The 18,073-nt window shown below is 52.1% G+C and overlaps 1 protein-coding gene across 1 annotated transcript; it reads left to right on the plus strand.

Annotated features, from left to right (window-relative positions):
* The first annotated feature begins 254 nt into the window (after positions 1 to 254).
* Positions 255 to 17,915, plus strand: LOC136935788 (spermatogenesis-associated protein 16-like). Its single transcript, XM_067229451.1, is given in 12 exon segments — positions 255 to 779; positions 1,528 to 1,673; positions 5,263 to 5,352; positions 12,807 to 12,837; positions 12,839 to 12,892; positions 14,048 to 14,201; positions 14,701 to 14,850; positions 15,100 to 15,309; positions 15,697 to 15,849; positions 16,918 to 16,971; positions 17,336 to 17,484; positions 17,727 to 17,915. Coding segments are annotated over 12 exon segments (1,905 nt in total).
* Positions 17,916 to 18,073: the final 158 nt, after the last annotated feature.

The following is an 18,073-nucleotide window of genomic DNA, read 5'->3' on the forward strand; positions in this document are numbered from 1 at the left end:
TCATACAAACAAGAGAAATACTGGTAAGCAGCCTATTATAGTATTTACGATATATAGCTCCGGGACAAACACACCTACATTTTTGGTGTAAACCGATCGATACCCACGCTTTTATTTGCTAAAAAAGATAATCTTCACGGGATTTCTGGAGGGAGGGAGGGGGGGGGGGGGTTGATGGCATCTTCTCCGAGGTTTAGTCACTGTTTTAAAAAACAAAACGTGTGCTTGTTGTTATGTATTTCAGACTTATCATGATGTCTTCTTTGGAAGTTGCAAATCAGGCCCACACTGACAAACCCAACCAGTCAAGTGTAGAGACTGCCAACACTGCAACCGGTTCCCAGACAGCGCAGCAGACCCCATGTTTGACCAAGAGAAGCAGAGCGAAGATGGACAACAGCCAACCAAAGAGGACGAAGACGGACTGTGGAAATGGCAGAGACCTTCTGGTGGAGGGAAGGCAGGGGGTGGCGCGCTCTCTCCGAGGCCTGTCTCCACGACTACCCCGCATCTCGCTAAAGAGACTGCTGGAGGTTGAGAACACGCTGGTGCACGGAGAGGAGCGGCTTGGCGCTAAATCCCCGACAGCCCCCTCCTCCTCTGCTGCCTCACAATTAATGTGTCAGGGCTGTGAAATAGGGGGGCCTGCAAGTGGACCTAATCTCAGCTTTCTGCCTCAAATTGACAAATGGCTGGTTGTAGCCATACAAGCTGCCGACTCCTACTACCAGCAGAGAAAATACGGCGTGGCTGCCAGTCGCCTCACCACCGCTCTGGAGGTACTTGATATTTAAATTAAATCTGGACGTGCATAGTCCTTCTTTATGTATGTATTTATATATTTATATTATTCCTTATTCACCCAGTAAACCAATAGATTCCATCATTATTTATGGTTTTTCCACCCCCTCTTTTGTTCAGAACTTGGGATGAATGCTTTTGCAGCTACCCCAACACCCCCAAGCGGCATAACATGCATTTAAAAAAAGATATTGTTGTACACATGACACATTTACAATGAATCAATAAATCGGACACAAATTCCAATATACAGTAGCCACTACATTGTTGCCTATACAAGCCCTTATGTTTAATATATATTTTTAAGTCACCGTTGTCACACAGTTGTCACAATTAACCCTTGTCTACTACCTTTACATTATTGTCACTAGTGGGTAGACAAGGGGTTAAAAAGGGTTTAATTGCAATTTTTCATAATATTGTTGCTCACAGCACAAAGGTTCTGTCTCAATGACTACAGTAGAGATTATTGCTAGGGCACGGTCACATGGGGCTTCGCAGAGGGCACCCCTCAATAAACATGTGCTTTAGCTTATGAAAGTCATCAAGATGGAAGATAACATTCGTCTGTTTCTGAATGTCTGACTGTATTTGTCTGATACCTTCGTCTGCATGTGTCTCTCTTTCTCTCTTCTCATTCCTATATCTCTCTCTCCATGTCCCTGCCTATCTTTCTCTTCCCATCTCTCTCACCGTCTCTCCATCTCTCCATCTCTCCCCACCCAGCTGTGCTCCAAAGGGGCCGCCCTGGTGGACCAGCTGCATGCTGACCACGAGGACATCAGCAGTCTGGTCAGCTACCTGGAGGCCAGGCTGGTGGTGTGCTACCTGAAGCTGAAGAGGCCAGAGCTGGCCCTCAACCATGCACACAGGTGAGAGGGCTGGGTGGTAGAGGGGCTGGGGCGGTGAGAGAGGCGGGTGACGGAGGAGATGAGTGGCAGTGTTGTGGTCACGAGGCGGGGGAGGCGGGTGGGGGTATGGAAGGGTCGAGGGTGTCAACATTCGGTCGAGTCTGTCTCTCTCTACTGGCTCATTAGTCCCTTCTAGCAGAGATAGCTGTATAATCAAATGAAATCAAAATGTATTTGTATAGCCCTTTTTACACGCAAGCATGTCACAGAGGGCTTCACATACGCCCATAGAACTGCCCCTCAACCAACATAAACCCTCAAGGAAGACAAGGAAAAACTCCCAGAAAAACTCACTGCAGGAGAAAAAATGGAAGAAACCTTGGGAGGAGCAATTCAGTGAGGGATCCCCTCCTCCAGAGACGGTTGGTCTCCTCTCCTGTATACCTTTTTGTTTTTTACCAGGGAGGATTTTTGACATACATTATACATTTGTTGTCTGTGTATACATGGGCGCATGTGTGTTTATGTCAGGAGTCCAGGGGAGGGGAGTGGAGGAGGGGGGAGGGGAGGGAGGAGGCTTTGAATCCTTAGAGAGAGCTTCGTTCAAAGACAGCCATGTGCATTCCGCTCCTAAATGGATTTTGCATACATCAGTTTGTTTGGCGGGTGGGCAGGGACCTGACAAACAACCTGGCTGCTGGGACAGAGGAAAGGGTTGTGAACCGCCTGCGTTGACAGCCCTGTTTTCCTTATGCCTGTTTTATAGTTTCAGGGCGTCTTGCACGCACATGAGCGTGCACCTGGCTCGTATCTTCTGGTGGTAAACCCCACCTCTCTCTCTCTCTTTGTAACACTCTCTCTTTCTCTTCTGCTCTTGTCAAAACCAGCCCGTCTCTTTGAGTTTGTCATCTACAAACGGTTATTTTGAGATCCCCGTCGTCTCTTTCAGACTGGGAACACAAAGTTCCTGTTCCGCTCAGGGAATCTGACTCTGCCTCTTGTTTAAAAACCAGATTTGCACCCCCCCCCCCCCCCCCCCCCCACACACACACACACACTGACGTGCGGCGTGAGAAATAGTCTGTGTTTGGTTGGTCTGTGTTCTTCAGGCTCTGGTGCAGATCAAACATTTGTTCTTTAGCTGTAAATAAACCCAGGAATGGGGACCAAGCTTTCTGACTTGAGTTTTTTGACAAATGAAGCTTAGTTCTTCTTCTTCTACTTCTGCGTTTCCTTTGAAAGCCTAGAGGAGGAAAGGGGAGGAACCCACAAATGCATCAACGGCTGCATTTCCATTTGTAGGAAAAGTTTAAGTGGAACCATTAAGGAGGAACTATAGCTTTTAAATGTGCTTATCCAACCTGATGCCAGACGTTTAGTTAAGGCTCCAGATGAATGGCTGTAATTATCTTAGGTGTGGGTGGGGGTGGGTGCTGAGGGAGGGGTGGGGTGTTCCTGAGCCAACCCCTCACTCAGGTAATGGTTCCCATTTAAAAACGAAATGGGGCCATAAACAAGTTAAGTGGAAGAAGTTGGGTGTCTTCAATGAAAAATATGAATGTGAGTAATAAAAACAAAACGAATGCGTGAAACCCATGAATAGATTTTAAGTGAATCATCTCCTTGTACTTGTAAGATTCTGGTCATAATAGAGATGGCAGGGTCGCTGCAGCTCAAATTCACCCAGATGGAGGTTTTGACCCACTTAGAAAAGTGAATAATTACGTACCAGTATCTGAGCTGGGTGTGAGGTTATTAGCGAGAAGACTGGCTTCACCATTTACATTACATTTACATTTAGTCATTTAGCAGACGCTCTTATCCAGAGCGACTTAAAGTAAGTACAGGGACATTCCCCCAAGGCAAGTAGGGTGAAGTGCCTTGCCCAAGGACACAACGTCAGTTGGCATGACCGGGAATCGAACTGGCAACCTTCGGATTACTAGCCCGACTCCCTCACCGCTCAGCCAACTGACTTCCACCATGCCAGATCCAAATGCCTCATCATCGGGCTTTCTCTCCGAGAACAAGGGAGGGAGAGAGAGAAATGCTGAAGGGGTGTTAGAGTTTGTGTGTGAGGGCGGAGGTAAGAAAAAACATTTTCAAGAGATGTTTTATGTTCTCCAAACCTCGGCATAGGGAGATTTTTCGTCACCGGGTGAGGTGTGTCTGCTAAATCACTAAATGTAAATCACTAAATGTGTCCTTCCATCGGCATCCGGCTCGTGGAAGCCGGTTTAGACGTTGGGCATGCAGCCACGCTGGCTGTGGAGTGGGCTTTGAGAGGCAGGAAGACGGCGCGTGAGCCTGGGTCCCGTGACCCGCGAGTGTTGACGCCAAACCCCATTTGGACTCTGTATGGCAGACGAGACTAACTACGCTAAAAGGATGCTTTAGTAGGGTAATGGGCCTTGTGCTTGATAGCTGTGAATTATTCAAGCGACGGTGAAACGTGTTGGGGGACGCAGCCGGAATGGGGGCAAAGCAAGAACGGTGTTGGGAAAACAAAGGCACGCGTAGGAGCGCACACAAACACACACACACACACACAAACACACACAAACACGCACACACAGTCGACCCACACACCGATCCAGGGGAGAAAACAAACCGCCACTCTCGCCCTCTCTGTCTCCCTGAAGTAGACGCCTGTGCACCAAAGACATCACAAGTTGGCAGCTCGACATTCTCACATCATTCCCCCCCGCCCGCTCCCCTCATGCTTTTTAAAAGCAGGCCCCATCAAGGGAGACGGGAGGGAGGGGGGGGGGATGCAGAAGGGGGAGGCTTGGACGTCCGCCCAGCTGTCTCGTCCACGTGTCGCCGGGTCAGGTTACTCCACGCGTCGGGGCTTTGGAGAGCTGGGCTCCGCCGCCTCACGCAACACGTATGTGCCCCGTCTGACGGCTCCTCAGGCGTCCCCTCTCTCTGGTGCCGTTTCTTAGCCCGCGGGAAACGCGCTCTGGTACGCCCCCCAGACGCTTAGAAAATGCGCGATACTTAAACGACGCCGTATTTGATCCAGGTGATGACTGCCTCGTTTGGTTCGGAGCGAACGATCGTCTCAGAAACGGAACAGAGATCACGTCTACATCTAATGTGCAGTTATATATCTGATGCTCTCTCTCTCTCTCTCTCTCTCTCTCTCTCTCTCTCTCTCTCTCTCTCTCTCTCTCTCTGTGTGCTCCCCCTGTTTTCATCACTTCTTCTGATGACATCATAAATCTCCAGAGATAGTCTGCCATATGAAAGGCCCGCCCCAGCTCAAAGCTACCTCTGTGGTTCTGAGGTAAACCATCCTCATCTGTTTCTCTGTCCCACACGCCAGCAGTGTTGTTCCTCACGCACACACACACACACACACACACACACACACACACTTGTAAGGGGCCCATAACGTCCATGACTTTTTATCCTCAGCAGTTTTAGCAGAGCCTGTTAGGGGCTAGGAGCTCCCCCTGGGCCTCTGCCACACACACACTGTAACATCCTCAACCCAGACAAGAAGCAGCAAAGCAGTTTAGTTCCATCACTGGGATTCACCTGCCCCTCTCTCTCTCTCTCTCTGTCCTGCCCCCCCCCCCCCCCCCTGCCCCCCCCCCCTCCACAGGAGCATCCACCTGAACCCGGCCCACTTCCGGAACCACCTGAGGCAGGCCGCCGCGTTCCGCCTGCTGGGCGAACCACGTGCCGCAGCCAGGTACGACTCCACCGCCAGGGGACGAGACGTTAGAGTCCTTTATTCATTTAGCAGACGCGTTTATCCAAAGCAACTTCCAAGAGTCGACCATTACTGTGTGTGTGTGTGTGTGTTTGTGTCAGACAGGCGGGCTGGCAGGCAGACGGATCGAGAGCTAATTAGGGATGATGGTTTGTGTATGTGTGTGTGTGTTGGACTCGGATGTCATCATAACCCACACTGAGTGCATCAGTCTGTCCCTCCAGGAGAGAAACACAGGGTCACAGAGACACATAAATAGTCTAACTGCTCGATGGAGTACGAGTGGTGACTGGAGGACAATTAGACAGGTAATTATCCCCCTCCCCTGTAATGCTGCCATAAGCCAGATAGTGTGAGAGCCATAGAGGTCCACACATGTTGTTAATGTACCATTTGCACCCAAATGGCCTGGCTATTAACTGTATGACTGACTGTCTACCTGACTGACTGCCCACCCGCCTGTCTGCTGTCTGTAGGTCTGTCTGGCTGTCAGTTCCACACTATTTTCTTCTTTATTGGATCTCGGGGTTGGGGAGTGTAGCAGTTGCGATTTATTTAGTTGCTGTCGCTTTCACATCATCGTTTCTTGCCTCTGTTGAAGTCCTGGCGAGAAGATTCACCGGCCAGTTATTCCCTCGATAGCTCTCTCCATATTTCTCTTTCTCTCTCTTTTTCTACCTCTCTACATCACACACACTCTCCACCCCCCTCCCCCTCTCCCTCCCCCATCCACCGTTTTTTCCTGTAATGTCTCGGGGCCCAATTAGATCAGCATTGGAGGGCTGCCTGCTGATCAGAAAGGAGAGGCTCTCTGCGTTTTGGAGGACAGGAGTCTGGCCGTACGCGTCATCGGTCAGCCAGGATTAGATAAACGCTCTGCAGCAAGGTCACCGGTCCCTCCCCTCCACGGCCAGCGGTTGGAGCAACCCCTCCTGGCACCAGGCCCGATGCGGACAGAGGGAGCTGGAGGAGTGGGTGAGGGTGAGAGGGGTTGGGGGGTGGGAGGGTGGGGGGGAGGGCCTCCAGGGGAAGGGAGAGCAGGGGATGGAGAGAAGGGCAGAGGAGAGGAGCAGGGCAACGGGGGAGAGGAAGATGGTGAGGTCGGGCGAGGGGGTGGGAGACGAGGTGAAGCTGGGTGGGGGTGAGAGGAGAGGGGGGTGAGGGGGAGGGATAGGACACCTAGGATGGAGCTCTACCGGACCGACTTCAGGCTGCTCCGTTCCCCCTCGGCGGGGTCAGTTGCTGCTGACACGGCTGCATCCATCCCTCCGTCTGTACCTCCGTCCATCCCCAACACTTCCAACTCTTCCCTCCGTCAGCATGTGTGTGTGTGTGTGTGTGTGTGTGTGTCCCGAATCAACCCAGATTAGGCCGACGGAGCGATGGCAGCTGTCAAGGCCGTGCAGATGCATTCTGGGATACCCAAGGCCATTCGCTTCAGAATTCAGTCAAATACGTCCTACCAAACGGTGCCTTGAACAGTGTTTACTGCAGTTAAAAGGTCTCCCGACAGGAGAGTTTCCCCGTTCTGGATGTTTACATTTTAATATTACAGTTTTATCATGTTACAGTTTAATAATGGCGAGATTTCTACAGTAGGCTGCGCTCCTAAAGCCGTTGATGTTCTGTAGATTTGACTAAAGAGGCTGTATCAGAGCTAATTACATGGTTAGGAGAATGCACGCTGCTTCGGGTGAGCTGGCAATTAGGCGACGTCACTTTGGTTTGAATATTCTTTCTTTCAAACAGAAAAGTATGGGGTTTGAACACGGGGAAAGGCGTTGTCAATATTAGCGGAGCGCGTTTGAAATCTCTCTTTTGTTCCCTGCACAAATCCAATGTGTTTTTCCTGCTCTCTGCAAACCTCTGCTGTGCTCGGAGCCCGCGGAGCCTGCCCTGGAATATCGGGCTTTGTAATTTCCTCTGACATCTGGTGCACTTTCCATCATCAGACAGTCATCTGCAGACACGTACATTAGGGGTTGCCACCCCTGAGATTGAATGGAGAATGTTTATTTGACCGCAGCGACAGCTCCGGTGTTAGGGAGAAATCTGTCGTGGGGATTCTGTCTCTTTCTCTCTCTCTCCATCGCTATCTCTTTCTTTGTCTCTTGCTCTCCCCCTCGGAATCTGTCTCTTTTGTCTGTCTCTCTCATTCCCTGGATCGCAATCTCTCTCTCTTTGCCCTTCCTTTTATCTAAGAAAATATTTTATAGTAGATCTGTTTTTTTGAGCCCACTTGGATAGCAATGACAGGCAATTAGGGGGTCATGTTTTCTGGGATGCGTTACAAGCTGGTAATGTACTTTGTGTGAAACGTATAGCTTTGACGTTTTTTTTACAATTTAGTCATTTGGTAATTTAGACAAATTTAGACAGGGAGTCAGGTGGCTGAGCGGTTAGGTATTCGAGCTAATAGTAGTAATCAGAAGGTAACCGGTTCGATTCCCGGCTGTGCAAAATGACGTTGTGTCCTTGGGCAAGGCACTTCACCCTACTTGCCTCGGGGGAATGTCCCTGTACTTACTGTAAGTCGCTCTGGATAAGAGCGTCTGCTAAAGTGACTAAATGTAAAAGTTCCAGTAAGGTGTTCTAATCTAGTCTTATAGACCGTCTTACTGCTTGTAGACAAGTCTACAGACTACTGTAGACTTGTATCCTCATAGATAACTGTAGACTTAGAGACTACTGTAGACTTGTAGTCTGTAGACCTGGGGTCTACTCAAGACAACTATAGAGTACTCGTTGGAGCTCATATTACCTGCCAGTGTCTGAACACCAACCTCAAACAGTTATGTGATGAGGTCCGCTGGAGAGAGGTGCGTGTGTGTGTATAGTGTGCCAACAGTTTTGAGTGCAGCCTCCAGGAGAGTCCTGTAAGGCAGAACGCCTCATGCCATCACTTGACTCCCCAACATGTGGTGATGGATGGACTAATGGTTGGTTTGTAACACTTTCTCCCTGTTCTACTGTACAGGAGTCAACACGGTGTCTGGGACTGGCTGTCATGTGAGACCAGCAGCAGACCAAGTCTCACACACACACACACTATAGGAAATCACAACCCCTCCCTCACCCCTGCCTCTAAAGTTGTTCTGAGACTCCCTCTCCCCCCCTCTCTCATCCATCACCCTCCTTTTGTTTCTCCTCTGCTGCCAAAATAGTGTGTCACGTCACACAGTTTCAACACGCTGCCCCCATGGTGGGCCAAACGCCCCCCCCCCCCCCCCCCCACACACACACACACACACACACACACACCCGCCTCGCCCGTCACAGTGCCAGGCCGGACTGTCGGTGTGTTTATTATCTTGGTTTGAGCTCAAGCAGCAAATCCCTCTTCACTTCAAGAGTTCTCGGCTGACCTGAGTCCCTGGCCCTCGGCGATTTGGCAGTTTGGTTTTAGCTTCCCCTGTAGACCATATCCTGTCTGCTGTGACATACCTTGCGGTTCCATCACGCCGACAAACAACCCATAACTGTTATATTACCCCCCCCCCTCTCTCTCTTTTTCTCCTACCCTTGCCCCCCTCACTTGTGGGATGTTCACAGTTGTCAGGTGTTTTGTGAATGCACATGCTGAGTTGTTTGGGGCCACATAGGGAGGGAGGGAGGGAGGGAGGGAGGGAGGGAGGGAGGGAGGGAGGGAGGGGAGGGAGGGAGGGAGGGAGGGAGGGAGGGAGGGAGGGAGGGAGGGAGGGAGGGAGGGAGGGAGGGAGGGAGGGAGGGAGGGAGGGAGGGGGGAAACGAGAGGAGGCATTGTTATCGCTTTCTCTCTGTCTCCCTCTCCCTCCCTCTATCCCTCCCTCCCTCTTCTTCTCTCGCCCTCTATCTCTGTGCCTGTCTCCCTCTCCCTCTATCCCTCCCTCCCTCTTCCTCTCTCGCCCTCTATCTCTGTGCCTGACTCCCTCTCCCTCCCTCTATCCCTCCCTCCCTCTTCCTCTCTCGCCCTCTATCTCTGTGCCTGTCTCCCTCTCCCTCCCTCTATCCCTCCCTCCCTCTTCCTCTCTTGCCCTCTATCTCTGTGCCTGTCTCCCTCTCCCTCCCTCTATCCCTCCCTCTTCCTCTCTCGCCCTCTATCTCTGTGCCTGTCTCCCTCTCCCTCCCTCTATCCCTCCCTCTTCCTCTCTCGCACTCTATCTCTGTGCCTGTGTCTCCCTCCCTCCTTCCCTCCCTCTCAGGTAATAGAGTTATTGATCAGGCAGCCCCTCCTTCAGTCTGACGCTGTGAAGGGGGGAATTAAGTGGACCATCTTCATTATTGGCAGCCTCTGTTTATACCCTCCCGTCCACGTGTGTGTGTGTGTGTTTGTCTTTGTGTCTGCTCGGGTGTGTGCGTGGCCTTGTGTGCATGTGTGTTTATGTACCTGCATATGTCGATTGGTTCCTGTGTGTGTGTGTGTGTGTCTGTATAAAGGGGAGCAGTGCTCTATCTTGTGTATTGCGGCGGCATAGCGTGACTTGGAAAATGGTCGATTGTGGAGAGAGAAAACGAAGCAGGGTACATTCATGATGGCGATTCTGTGTGTGTGTGTGTCATGATGACAATAACAATGATTGACTACAATAGCCATTGGCTGAACGGTAGTTACCCTACGGTGTCATTGCACATCAGTCGTTCATTGGATCTGCATTTGGAACTGACAATTCACATTGGAGTTCTTGTCAGATGGAGAGAGATCATTAGATGTAGTCCTGGCCCATCACTGTTTCCTGTCTGTGGAACGTCTATCAAGTTTGGACCAGTCTATCATCGGATCATGCAATGTGTCTCTGGAGAAGAGGTCTGCTTCACTCTCCTCCACACACACACCTTGTGGACACAGACACACACACACACACACACACACACACACAAACACACTCAATATTCCCTTCTCTCGCACACACATTTAGTGTACTGTAATAGCCCATGTACAGAGAGAGGGACACACACACACACTGTCCCTTGGAGCTGCTATCGGTATAGTGGTGTCAGACGAACCAATCAGAGCCAATTAAATGTGATTATCATCCGGTGATGTCAGTGCTGCGACAGCGCCTTGTCAACCCTCTCTCCCGTGATGGATAGAGATGTCTGTGCAAGGCAGCGGGGCGTGTGTGGGTGTGGGTGTGTGTGTGTGTGGGGTGTGGGTGTGTGTGAGTGAGGTGTGTGTGTTGTGGGTGTGTGTGTGTGGGTGTGTGGGGTGTGGGTGTGTGTGAGTGAGGTGTGTGTGTGTGGGTGTGTGTGAGTGGGGTGTGGGTGTGTGTAAGTGAGGTGTGTGTGTGTGGGTGTGGGGTGTGGGTGTGTGTGAGTGAGGTGTGTGTGTGTGGGGGTGTGTGTGAGTGAGGTGTGTGGGTGTGTGTGAGTGGGGTGTGGGTGTGTGTAAGTGAGGTGTGTGTGTGGGTGTGTGTGTGTGTGTGTGTGTGTGTGTGTGTGGGTGTGTGTGTGTGTGTGTGTGTGTGTGTGTGTGTGTGTGTGTGTGGAGGGGGCAGGGGGAGGGGGGGGGGGGGGTTGGGATGGGAGTCCCAACCCCCCCTGGCAAGTCGTGTTTCTCGTGGATATCGAGACATGGGCCATGATCTGCATCCAACACACCAGCCTCTGAACCTCTGCCAGTTCCCTCCGGACTGTACTCCACTGTAGCCTCTAACTAACCTTTGTAATTTATTTGTTCCTCTACACAAACTAATCGCTGTTCTTGAAATCCACTTTAGAGAAGTCAGTCAGAGTTGAAACTCAGGTGTAAGGGGTTTCCATGGTGATCATTGCGCTGCTCTGTATAATGGGTCAACATTGTGGAACAGTAATAACAGGGCGCCATAATGACTTAATGGGTGTGTTCTTACAGAAATTACAAGGAATTGCCATGCTTTATGTGAGTAAAATATGCATTTTAGACATCTTGTTTTTCAACTCTTCAACTGTCTTCCGGTTGCTGTGTGCTCATCAATGGCAGTTTGTGGTGTTTGTATTGACTGCGAGGCCTCCTCAGTCTTGACACATGTTGTGTCAGGACGAATCAGAGGACTGCAGGCCTGACATGTAGGGCAAACACACATACACACGCATGCATGCACACTCGCCCCCGATCACACGCACTCCCTCCCTCGCCACGCGTTCACTCTCTGCCCCCCCTCCTCCCGGCAACCCCACCCCCCCACCCCCCCCAGATATTGAGTGTAAATGGGGCGTGTTCAGATCAGACCCCTTAAGGGTGCTCTTAGATAAACAAACAATACCTGACCTTGTGAGATCAGTTAAGTGGCATCAGTGGCCGCAACTCCAGCCCCAGTCCCATCCACAGGCCCAGGCCCATAAAGTCAGAAAGGAAGAGAGAAGCGGGGTCATGTGACTGTAGTGTGTGGCTGTTCATTTTCTGGGTTCAACAGAGATTCATTCTGACACGACGACAGCATCACAAAATGGGAACTGGGGCTTCTGTCTGTCTCTGTCTGTCTGTCTTTCTCTGTCTGTTTGTCCATGTCTGTCTCTGTCTGTCTCTGTCTGTCTCTGTCTGTCTCTGTCTGTCTGTCTGTCTCTGTCTGTCTCTGTCTGTCTGTCTCTGTCTGTCTCTGTCTGTCTGTCTCCTCGCAACACTCGATTCTGTTATGGCACCTTTGTTCAGGTAGCGCACCAGATAAGGTCTGTTTGTGATAAGACTTTCTCTCTGTGTGCATCTAGGAGCCTGCACTAAGCCCTGACTCCTATTCTGTCTCTGAGAATTGAAGAGCTGTTGTGTTCTGTTGTGTTTTGTCCTGTCCTGCCTGGTTCTTTATTGAGCTTTTCCAGACTGACTGTGCTGTAGCTGCTGTGTGTGTGTGTGCAGGTTTCATCCAAGCTGTCTGGAATGTGTTGATGTCTGTCTCTACTAAGTCCATCCACCCTCACTCTGCTCTCCTCACCTCTCTCTCTCCTTCCCTCCCTCCCTCCCTCTCTCCCCTCCCCCCTCACCTCTACCTTCCTCTCTCACCTCTCTCCTCATCTCTCTCCCCTCCCCCCTCACCTCTACCTTCCTCTCTCTCCTCACCTCTCTCCCCTCCCCCCTCACCTCCCTCCCTCTCTCACCTCTGTTCCCCCTCACCTCTGACTCCCTCTCTCACGTCTCTCCTCACCTCTCTCCCCTCCCCCCTCACCTCTGCCTCCCCCCTCACCTCCCTCTCTCCCTCCCTCACCTCTACCTCCCCCCTCACCTCTACCTCCCTCTCTCACCTCCCTCCCTCCCTCCCTCACCTCTGTCCCCCTCCCCCCTCACCTCTACCTCCCCCCTCACCTCTACCTCCCTCTCTCACCTCCCTCCCTCTCTCCCTCCCTCACCTCTGTCCTTGCCAACACTCCTCCTAACACCCTGAGTGACGGATATTTGACTCATCTCTGTGTGTGTGTGTGTGTGTGTTTGTGTGTGTGCTGTGGTGTGCACGTGTGTGTGCATGCGTGCGCGTGTCTGTCAACAGGAGCGCCATGATTGCTGACTGGCTGTACTGGTCTGTCCGGCGGAAGCGAGCGCCACCTCAGCAGACTCATCAAACTCTATTGGCAGGTGAGAACGGATGGGCGCCCTGGCACGCCAGGGAGGGAGGGGGGCGGCCACGCCGGCCAATCAGAAGCACCCCTCGCCGTCATCCGAACGATTATGGCTAAAAGACTGCCTACCATGGAACTCGGCAGCATATCAATCAGGGGTGATGAACGCCAGGGAGACCTAAACTGTTTATAATAGACAACCGTTAAGGATGTGTGTGTGCGTGTGTGTGTGTGTGTGTGCGGGGCGGGGGCTTTGACCTTAACACTTTCAGGCCGAGGTCACTGCCCTCATCATCGGGTGGTCTATGTCTCTGTATTTGAATGCTGTGTGGGTGTACACGTCTGTGCGGATGCTGTGTGTGTTTACGTGTGTGTGTGTGTGTGTGTGTGTGGATCGTGATTTCCAGTTTTAATTTGATTATTTAATGGTAATCTGGGTTCTTTTGCCCCTAGTGGTTGTTAAAACCTTTTGAAGGAATATGGGACTTGATTTGACGTATCACGGGGTTGCTGTATGATAATTGGCCATATTCATGTATCAGTTTGAGTATTTGAGACAGCCCCCCAAAAACAACCACAACCTTTCCCCGGAAAGCAAAGTGTGGTGATTCTTTAAGTCGAAGACAATGTCTGCTGAAAGTTTGCAAGGTTACTGAGAAGTGCTCGGACTTACGGCGCTCTCCCCCAACTTCTTTGTGTTTGCCCACCACCCACCACCCCCCGCCCCCCCGCCATGGAAACCAGGCAAGGCATTGAGTTTGCATTCAGAGGACAACATGAAGGCTTTGCGGTGGGTTCTTTAAGTGGGTCTGTTCCCTCCATCTGCATCCAAGCCTCGATTTGCATTCGCTTGATGTGAGATGAGTGGGAGATAGGAGCTTTTAGTGTACAACACATCAAGCACCTTCTGTTTCTATTCACTGCCATCCCATGCGAGTTCAAGCGTGTGTTTGTTTGTGTGTGTTTGTGTGCGGGCGTTGGTGCACAGCGCGGGTGTGTCTTTCTGCTTGCATTTATTTATCCTGACAGGCGTTTTAAGAAGTTGTGCCATTTTACCCATCCGCCTCAAAAACCCTTTCCTCTGGGTCTCTTTGTTGGAGAGACCCAGATTCTGCAAAACAACTCTACACACACACACACACCACCTCAACCCTGGTGTCTCCGTCTGTAGGCCATGTTGGAGGAGGCGATCACCTTGGAGGAGGGCGTGTCCGTCATGTTTAGCCCCGCCCCTTGCTTTGGGGAAGCTCTCAGCGATGTCATCGCCAGGGCAGAAGAAGAGTTCAGGAAGAGGCACCCCACCTTCACTGAGTACCTGTACACAGGTAACACACACACACACTGTATCTGTACATAGATAACACACACACACGTTCTCTTAGCTCTTTCTATGTACCAGGCAGGCTCCCAGCTGGGTTCAAAAACACTACCCCCCCCCCCCCCCCGCGCGCTGCGCGCTGAATGCTTCTCATGTAAAGTAGCATGATAGCGTCCAGGTTTCCCCCAGGCTCCGTCTTCGCCTGCGTGCGTGTCTGTGGCCGTGTGCGTGCGCATAATGAATGTAAAAAACCTCGTGGCAAATGGTTTGAAAACTTTTACTCGCTCGGCCTACGTGCTCCCCACGTCAATTCATTGCTATTCCACGCGTGCGAGGACTCCACTGATGAACGAGCGTCCAGACTGGGAGGGCGAAGGGCATCCTGGGGCTGGCGGAGGGCAGGGAAGAGTGGAGCGGAGAGGAGAGGAGCGGTGAGGAGAGGAGAGAGGGAATTGTAGATGGGGAGTGTAGTGGAGGAGTGAAGCGATCTGTGTGAATCTCCCAAGGCTTGGACCAGGGCCTTACTCTCCCCCTCATCGAGCGCAGGAGGAGAGAGGGTGGAAGGAGGAGAGGAGAGTCTCTCCCAGGAGCGTGGTTTGTGCTGGTCCTGACCCCTTCTCCATCTGGCTGTACTCCAGCCAGACGTGCTAACGAGGGTGGGAGGAGGGGGGGGGGGGGACTGGAGGGTGGGGGGGGGGGGGGCACTGCCTTCTGAGGGGGGGGGGGGGTGGGGGGGGGGGGGGGGGGCGGGCGGTCGGTCATCAGTAACACTTCCCACACACACATCTCACACACTTAATTTATGTCCACCCTCACTCTTCTTTGTGCTGAACTGGTACTGGACCCCGTTGAATCTAAATGAACCTTACCCCCTTTCCCCTGACACCCCCACTCCCCTTTTCCAGACCCCAGCGGAGACCACGTTCTCCCCCAGACCAGAGACTGGAACTTGGGTTTGACTCCCAACCCCTCTCCCTCGACCCAGCCCCAGACATCCTCCCCCTCGGGTTCATCCTCCCGGCCCCAGGCCTTCCTCCTCACCCTGGGTTTCAGGAGGAGGGAGGAAGGGGTCTTCCTGGAGAAGCTCCAGAGCAGGAGCTGGCCCTCCTTCACAGGTGAGGAGACGGATGCCTGCCTCCCCCCACCTGGAGACGTGTCTCACTCTCACCCTCTGTCTCTCTTTCTGTCTTTCTCTCTCTATCTTCCCTTTGGCTCTGTGTCTAACGCACGTGCACATTTGACAGTTCTCTTTCAGGCTAGCCATTTATTTCGATAATAAATTAAAGGACTGTCTGCCTACCTACTCACCTATCTGACTGCTCTCCTACCTGCCTGCCTGCCTGCCTGTCTGTCTGTCTGTCCTTTGCAGGCCCTATCTCACGCTTGTTCACTGGAGTCGGTCAGATGCTCTGGTCCTGGCCGGTGTTCGGTTCTGTTCTGTGTGTGTGTGCTGGTCAGTCGAGGCTCGCCAGGTTGATGTGTGTGTTTGTGTTTTTGAGAAGAAGCGCCGCAGGGGTCGTGGCGCCCCGGGGAGGTGGAGAGGTCATGTGACATGGTGGAGAGGTCATGTGACGTGCTCCGGAGGACATGTGACGTGCTCCGGAGGAGGGTGCTCCCCATCCTGGATCTGATCAACAGCACCAAGCTGACTGTGGGTACAGTAGAGACTCCCCCAAACACGCGCACACACAAACACACACCCACACACACACCGGACAGTAGAGACTCCCCCAAACACATACACACACACAGGACAGTATAGGGTTACACACACACGCACACCCTCTCACAGGACAGAAGCCAGGGCGTCTGAAGAAAATGGTGCCACACAAAGGCCGAAGACACTGATTGCCACGCTTGTCGGTTACCATGACACTGGTTGCCATGGTAGGGGGGGGGGGGGGTGCTAAGGCTGGGATGTAGTTCACGTAGGGATGGCTAGTGTACTGTCCACCAGCCTGGTCAGGATTGGCTTCTACGGAGGTTTGATTGAAACATTAACATCAAACTGAAAAAGCAGCCCTGTGCAGACAGGGGAGTACTTAACGGAGCGGGAGATGCAGCGTTTTCAGCTGTGGCGTCAGTGGGACTGAGAGAAAGAGGCTTGTGGCCCTGGAAACCATGTTGATTGTTGTTGCTCGGCTCCAATGTAGCATGGAAGGGGTAGGAGAGGAGAGGAGGGTAAGAAAATAATTCAATGAAATATTCATAGGGAGGGGAAAACGAGTGTTGTGAAGTAAATGGGGAGGAAGAGCGGGGCGGAGGGAGGGGGGGGGGGGCGGGCTGTGTGTGTGTTTTGTCTCCTTGGAATCTTGAAACTAAACAGTACAGGTCAGCTAGCATAGATAAACAACCCTGACACCTCAGCCACTGAACACACACACTTGCACACAGCAGTGGGTGACTCGGAAAATTGATGCATGCTGTGGGATATGTATCTGTAATAAAAAGACCATAACTTGGATGAACGACAGAGGAGGATAATTGCAGGACAAATCCTCCATCCCCCCTCCACCGCTGTCCGTCTCCTCCTCCTCTCTGCCTCTCGTCTTTGCCTCTCCGCTCTCCCTCTCTGCCTCTCCTCTCTGCCTCTCCTCCACCTCTCCGCTCTCCTCTCTGCTTCTCCTCTCCTCTCTGCATCTCTTCCTCCTCTCCGCTCTCCTCTCTGCCTCTCCGCTCTCCTCTCTGCCTTTCCTCTCTGGCTCTCCTCTTTCTCTCTGAAGGAAAAGGAGTGTCAGAAGTAGAGCGTCTGACCGAGGGCCTGGTTTTAGAGGCCAGTGACCTCAGCAGGGGCTGAAATCACTCCAGGGACTGGAAGAGGAGGAGGAGGAGGGGGGGGGGGGTGAGGCAGCCTTGAGGGAGGCGATAAAGAGAGAGGAGTGTGGGGGGGTGGTGTCCAGCTGAAAAAGGAGAAAGAATCACAATTTTTCAACATGATTTCCAGCTCTTTGTTAGAGGCTGGAAGGATGGGGTATTGTGTGTGTGTGGGGGGGAGGGGTTGAAAGGGGATGGATAAAAGAGTGTGTGGGGGGGTGGGGGGGGGGGGAAGGGGGGGGGGGGGGACTCTTTGTCATGTTCCAGCGGCTGCCGAGAGAAACCCAACGGGAGACACCCATGTATCCTCCTCTACCACCACTCCAGCTGCTGACACAGCAGAGCCAGGGAGGAGCAGGAAGTGCTCTGAACCTCATCTGAACTCTGAGTGCGATTGGTCGGTTGTTTGTGTGAAGCAGGAAGTGTGTGATGATGATGTGGTAGAGATGCCAGAGTGGACACAAACGAGTGAAGATGTCAGTGCACAATGGAAATTAAAGACTTTGTCTTTAGTGATCACGATCAGAGTGTGTTTGTGTGTGTGTGTGTGTGTGTGTGTGTGTGTGTGTGTGTGTGTGTGTGTGTGTGTGTGTGTGTGTGTGTGTGTGTGTGTGTGTGTGTGTGTGTGTGTGTGTGTGTAGTAGCGTGTGCTTACATACATGGACATGACAGTTTATTCTTGGTCCTAACATGGATGTGTTTTGTGCTGAGCCATTAGGCAGGTTTCTTTCCCGGGTCAGGGGTCATACAGAGGCTCCAGTACGCTGACTTCCTGGGCCAGCTGCAGCGCGGCCGGGAGAGGACCGTCACCCTCCAGCAGGTGCTGGCAGAGCTCAGCGTCGCCCCCTACCTGCAGGAGGTCAACGAAACCGACGCCAAACTGGTGAGCAATGATCTGCTGTACTAGAGTACAATAAATCAGTGCCCTAGTTGAAATATGCTGTGTTAATACAAAGCTGGATGCAGTTAAAGTATCATTCTATAGTGGCTAAAACATTCTGTGTTGTTCTTCCTTTCATGAGGTATCCCTCGTACTAATGCTAAAATGGTCTGAAATGTTTATTG

The sequence above is a fragment of the Osmerus mordax genome, chromosome 26 (assembly GCF_038355195.1).
Source record: "Osmerus mordax isolate fOsmMor3 chromosome 26, fOsmMor3.pri, whole genome shotgun sequence".
NCBI classification, from domain to species: Eukaryota; Metazoa; Chordata; class Actinopteri; order Osmeriformes; family Osmeridae; genus Osmerus; species Osmerus mordax.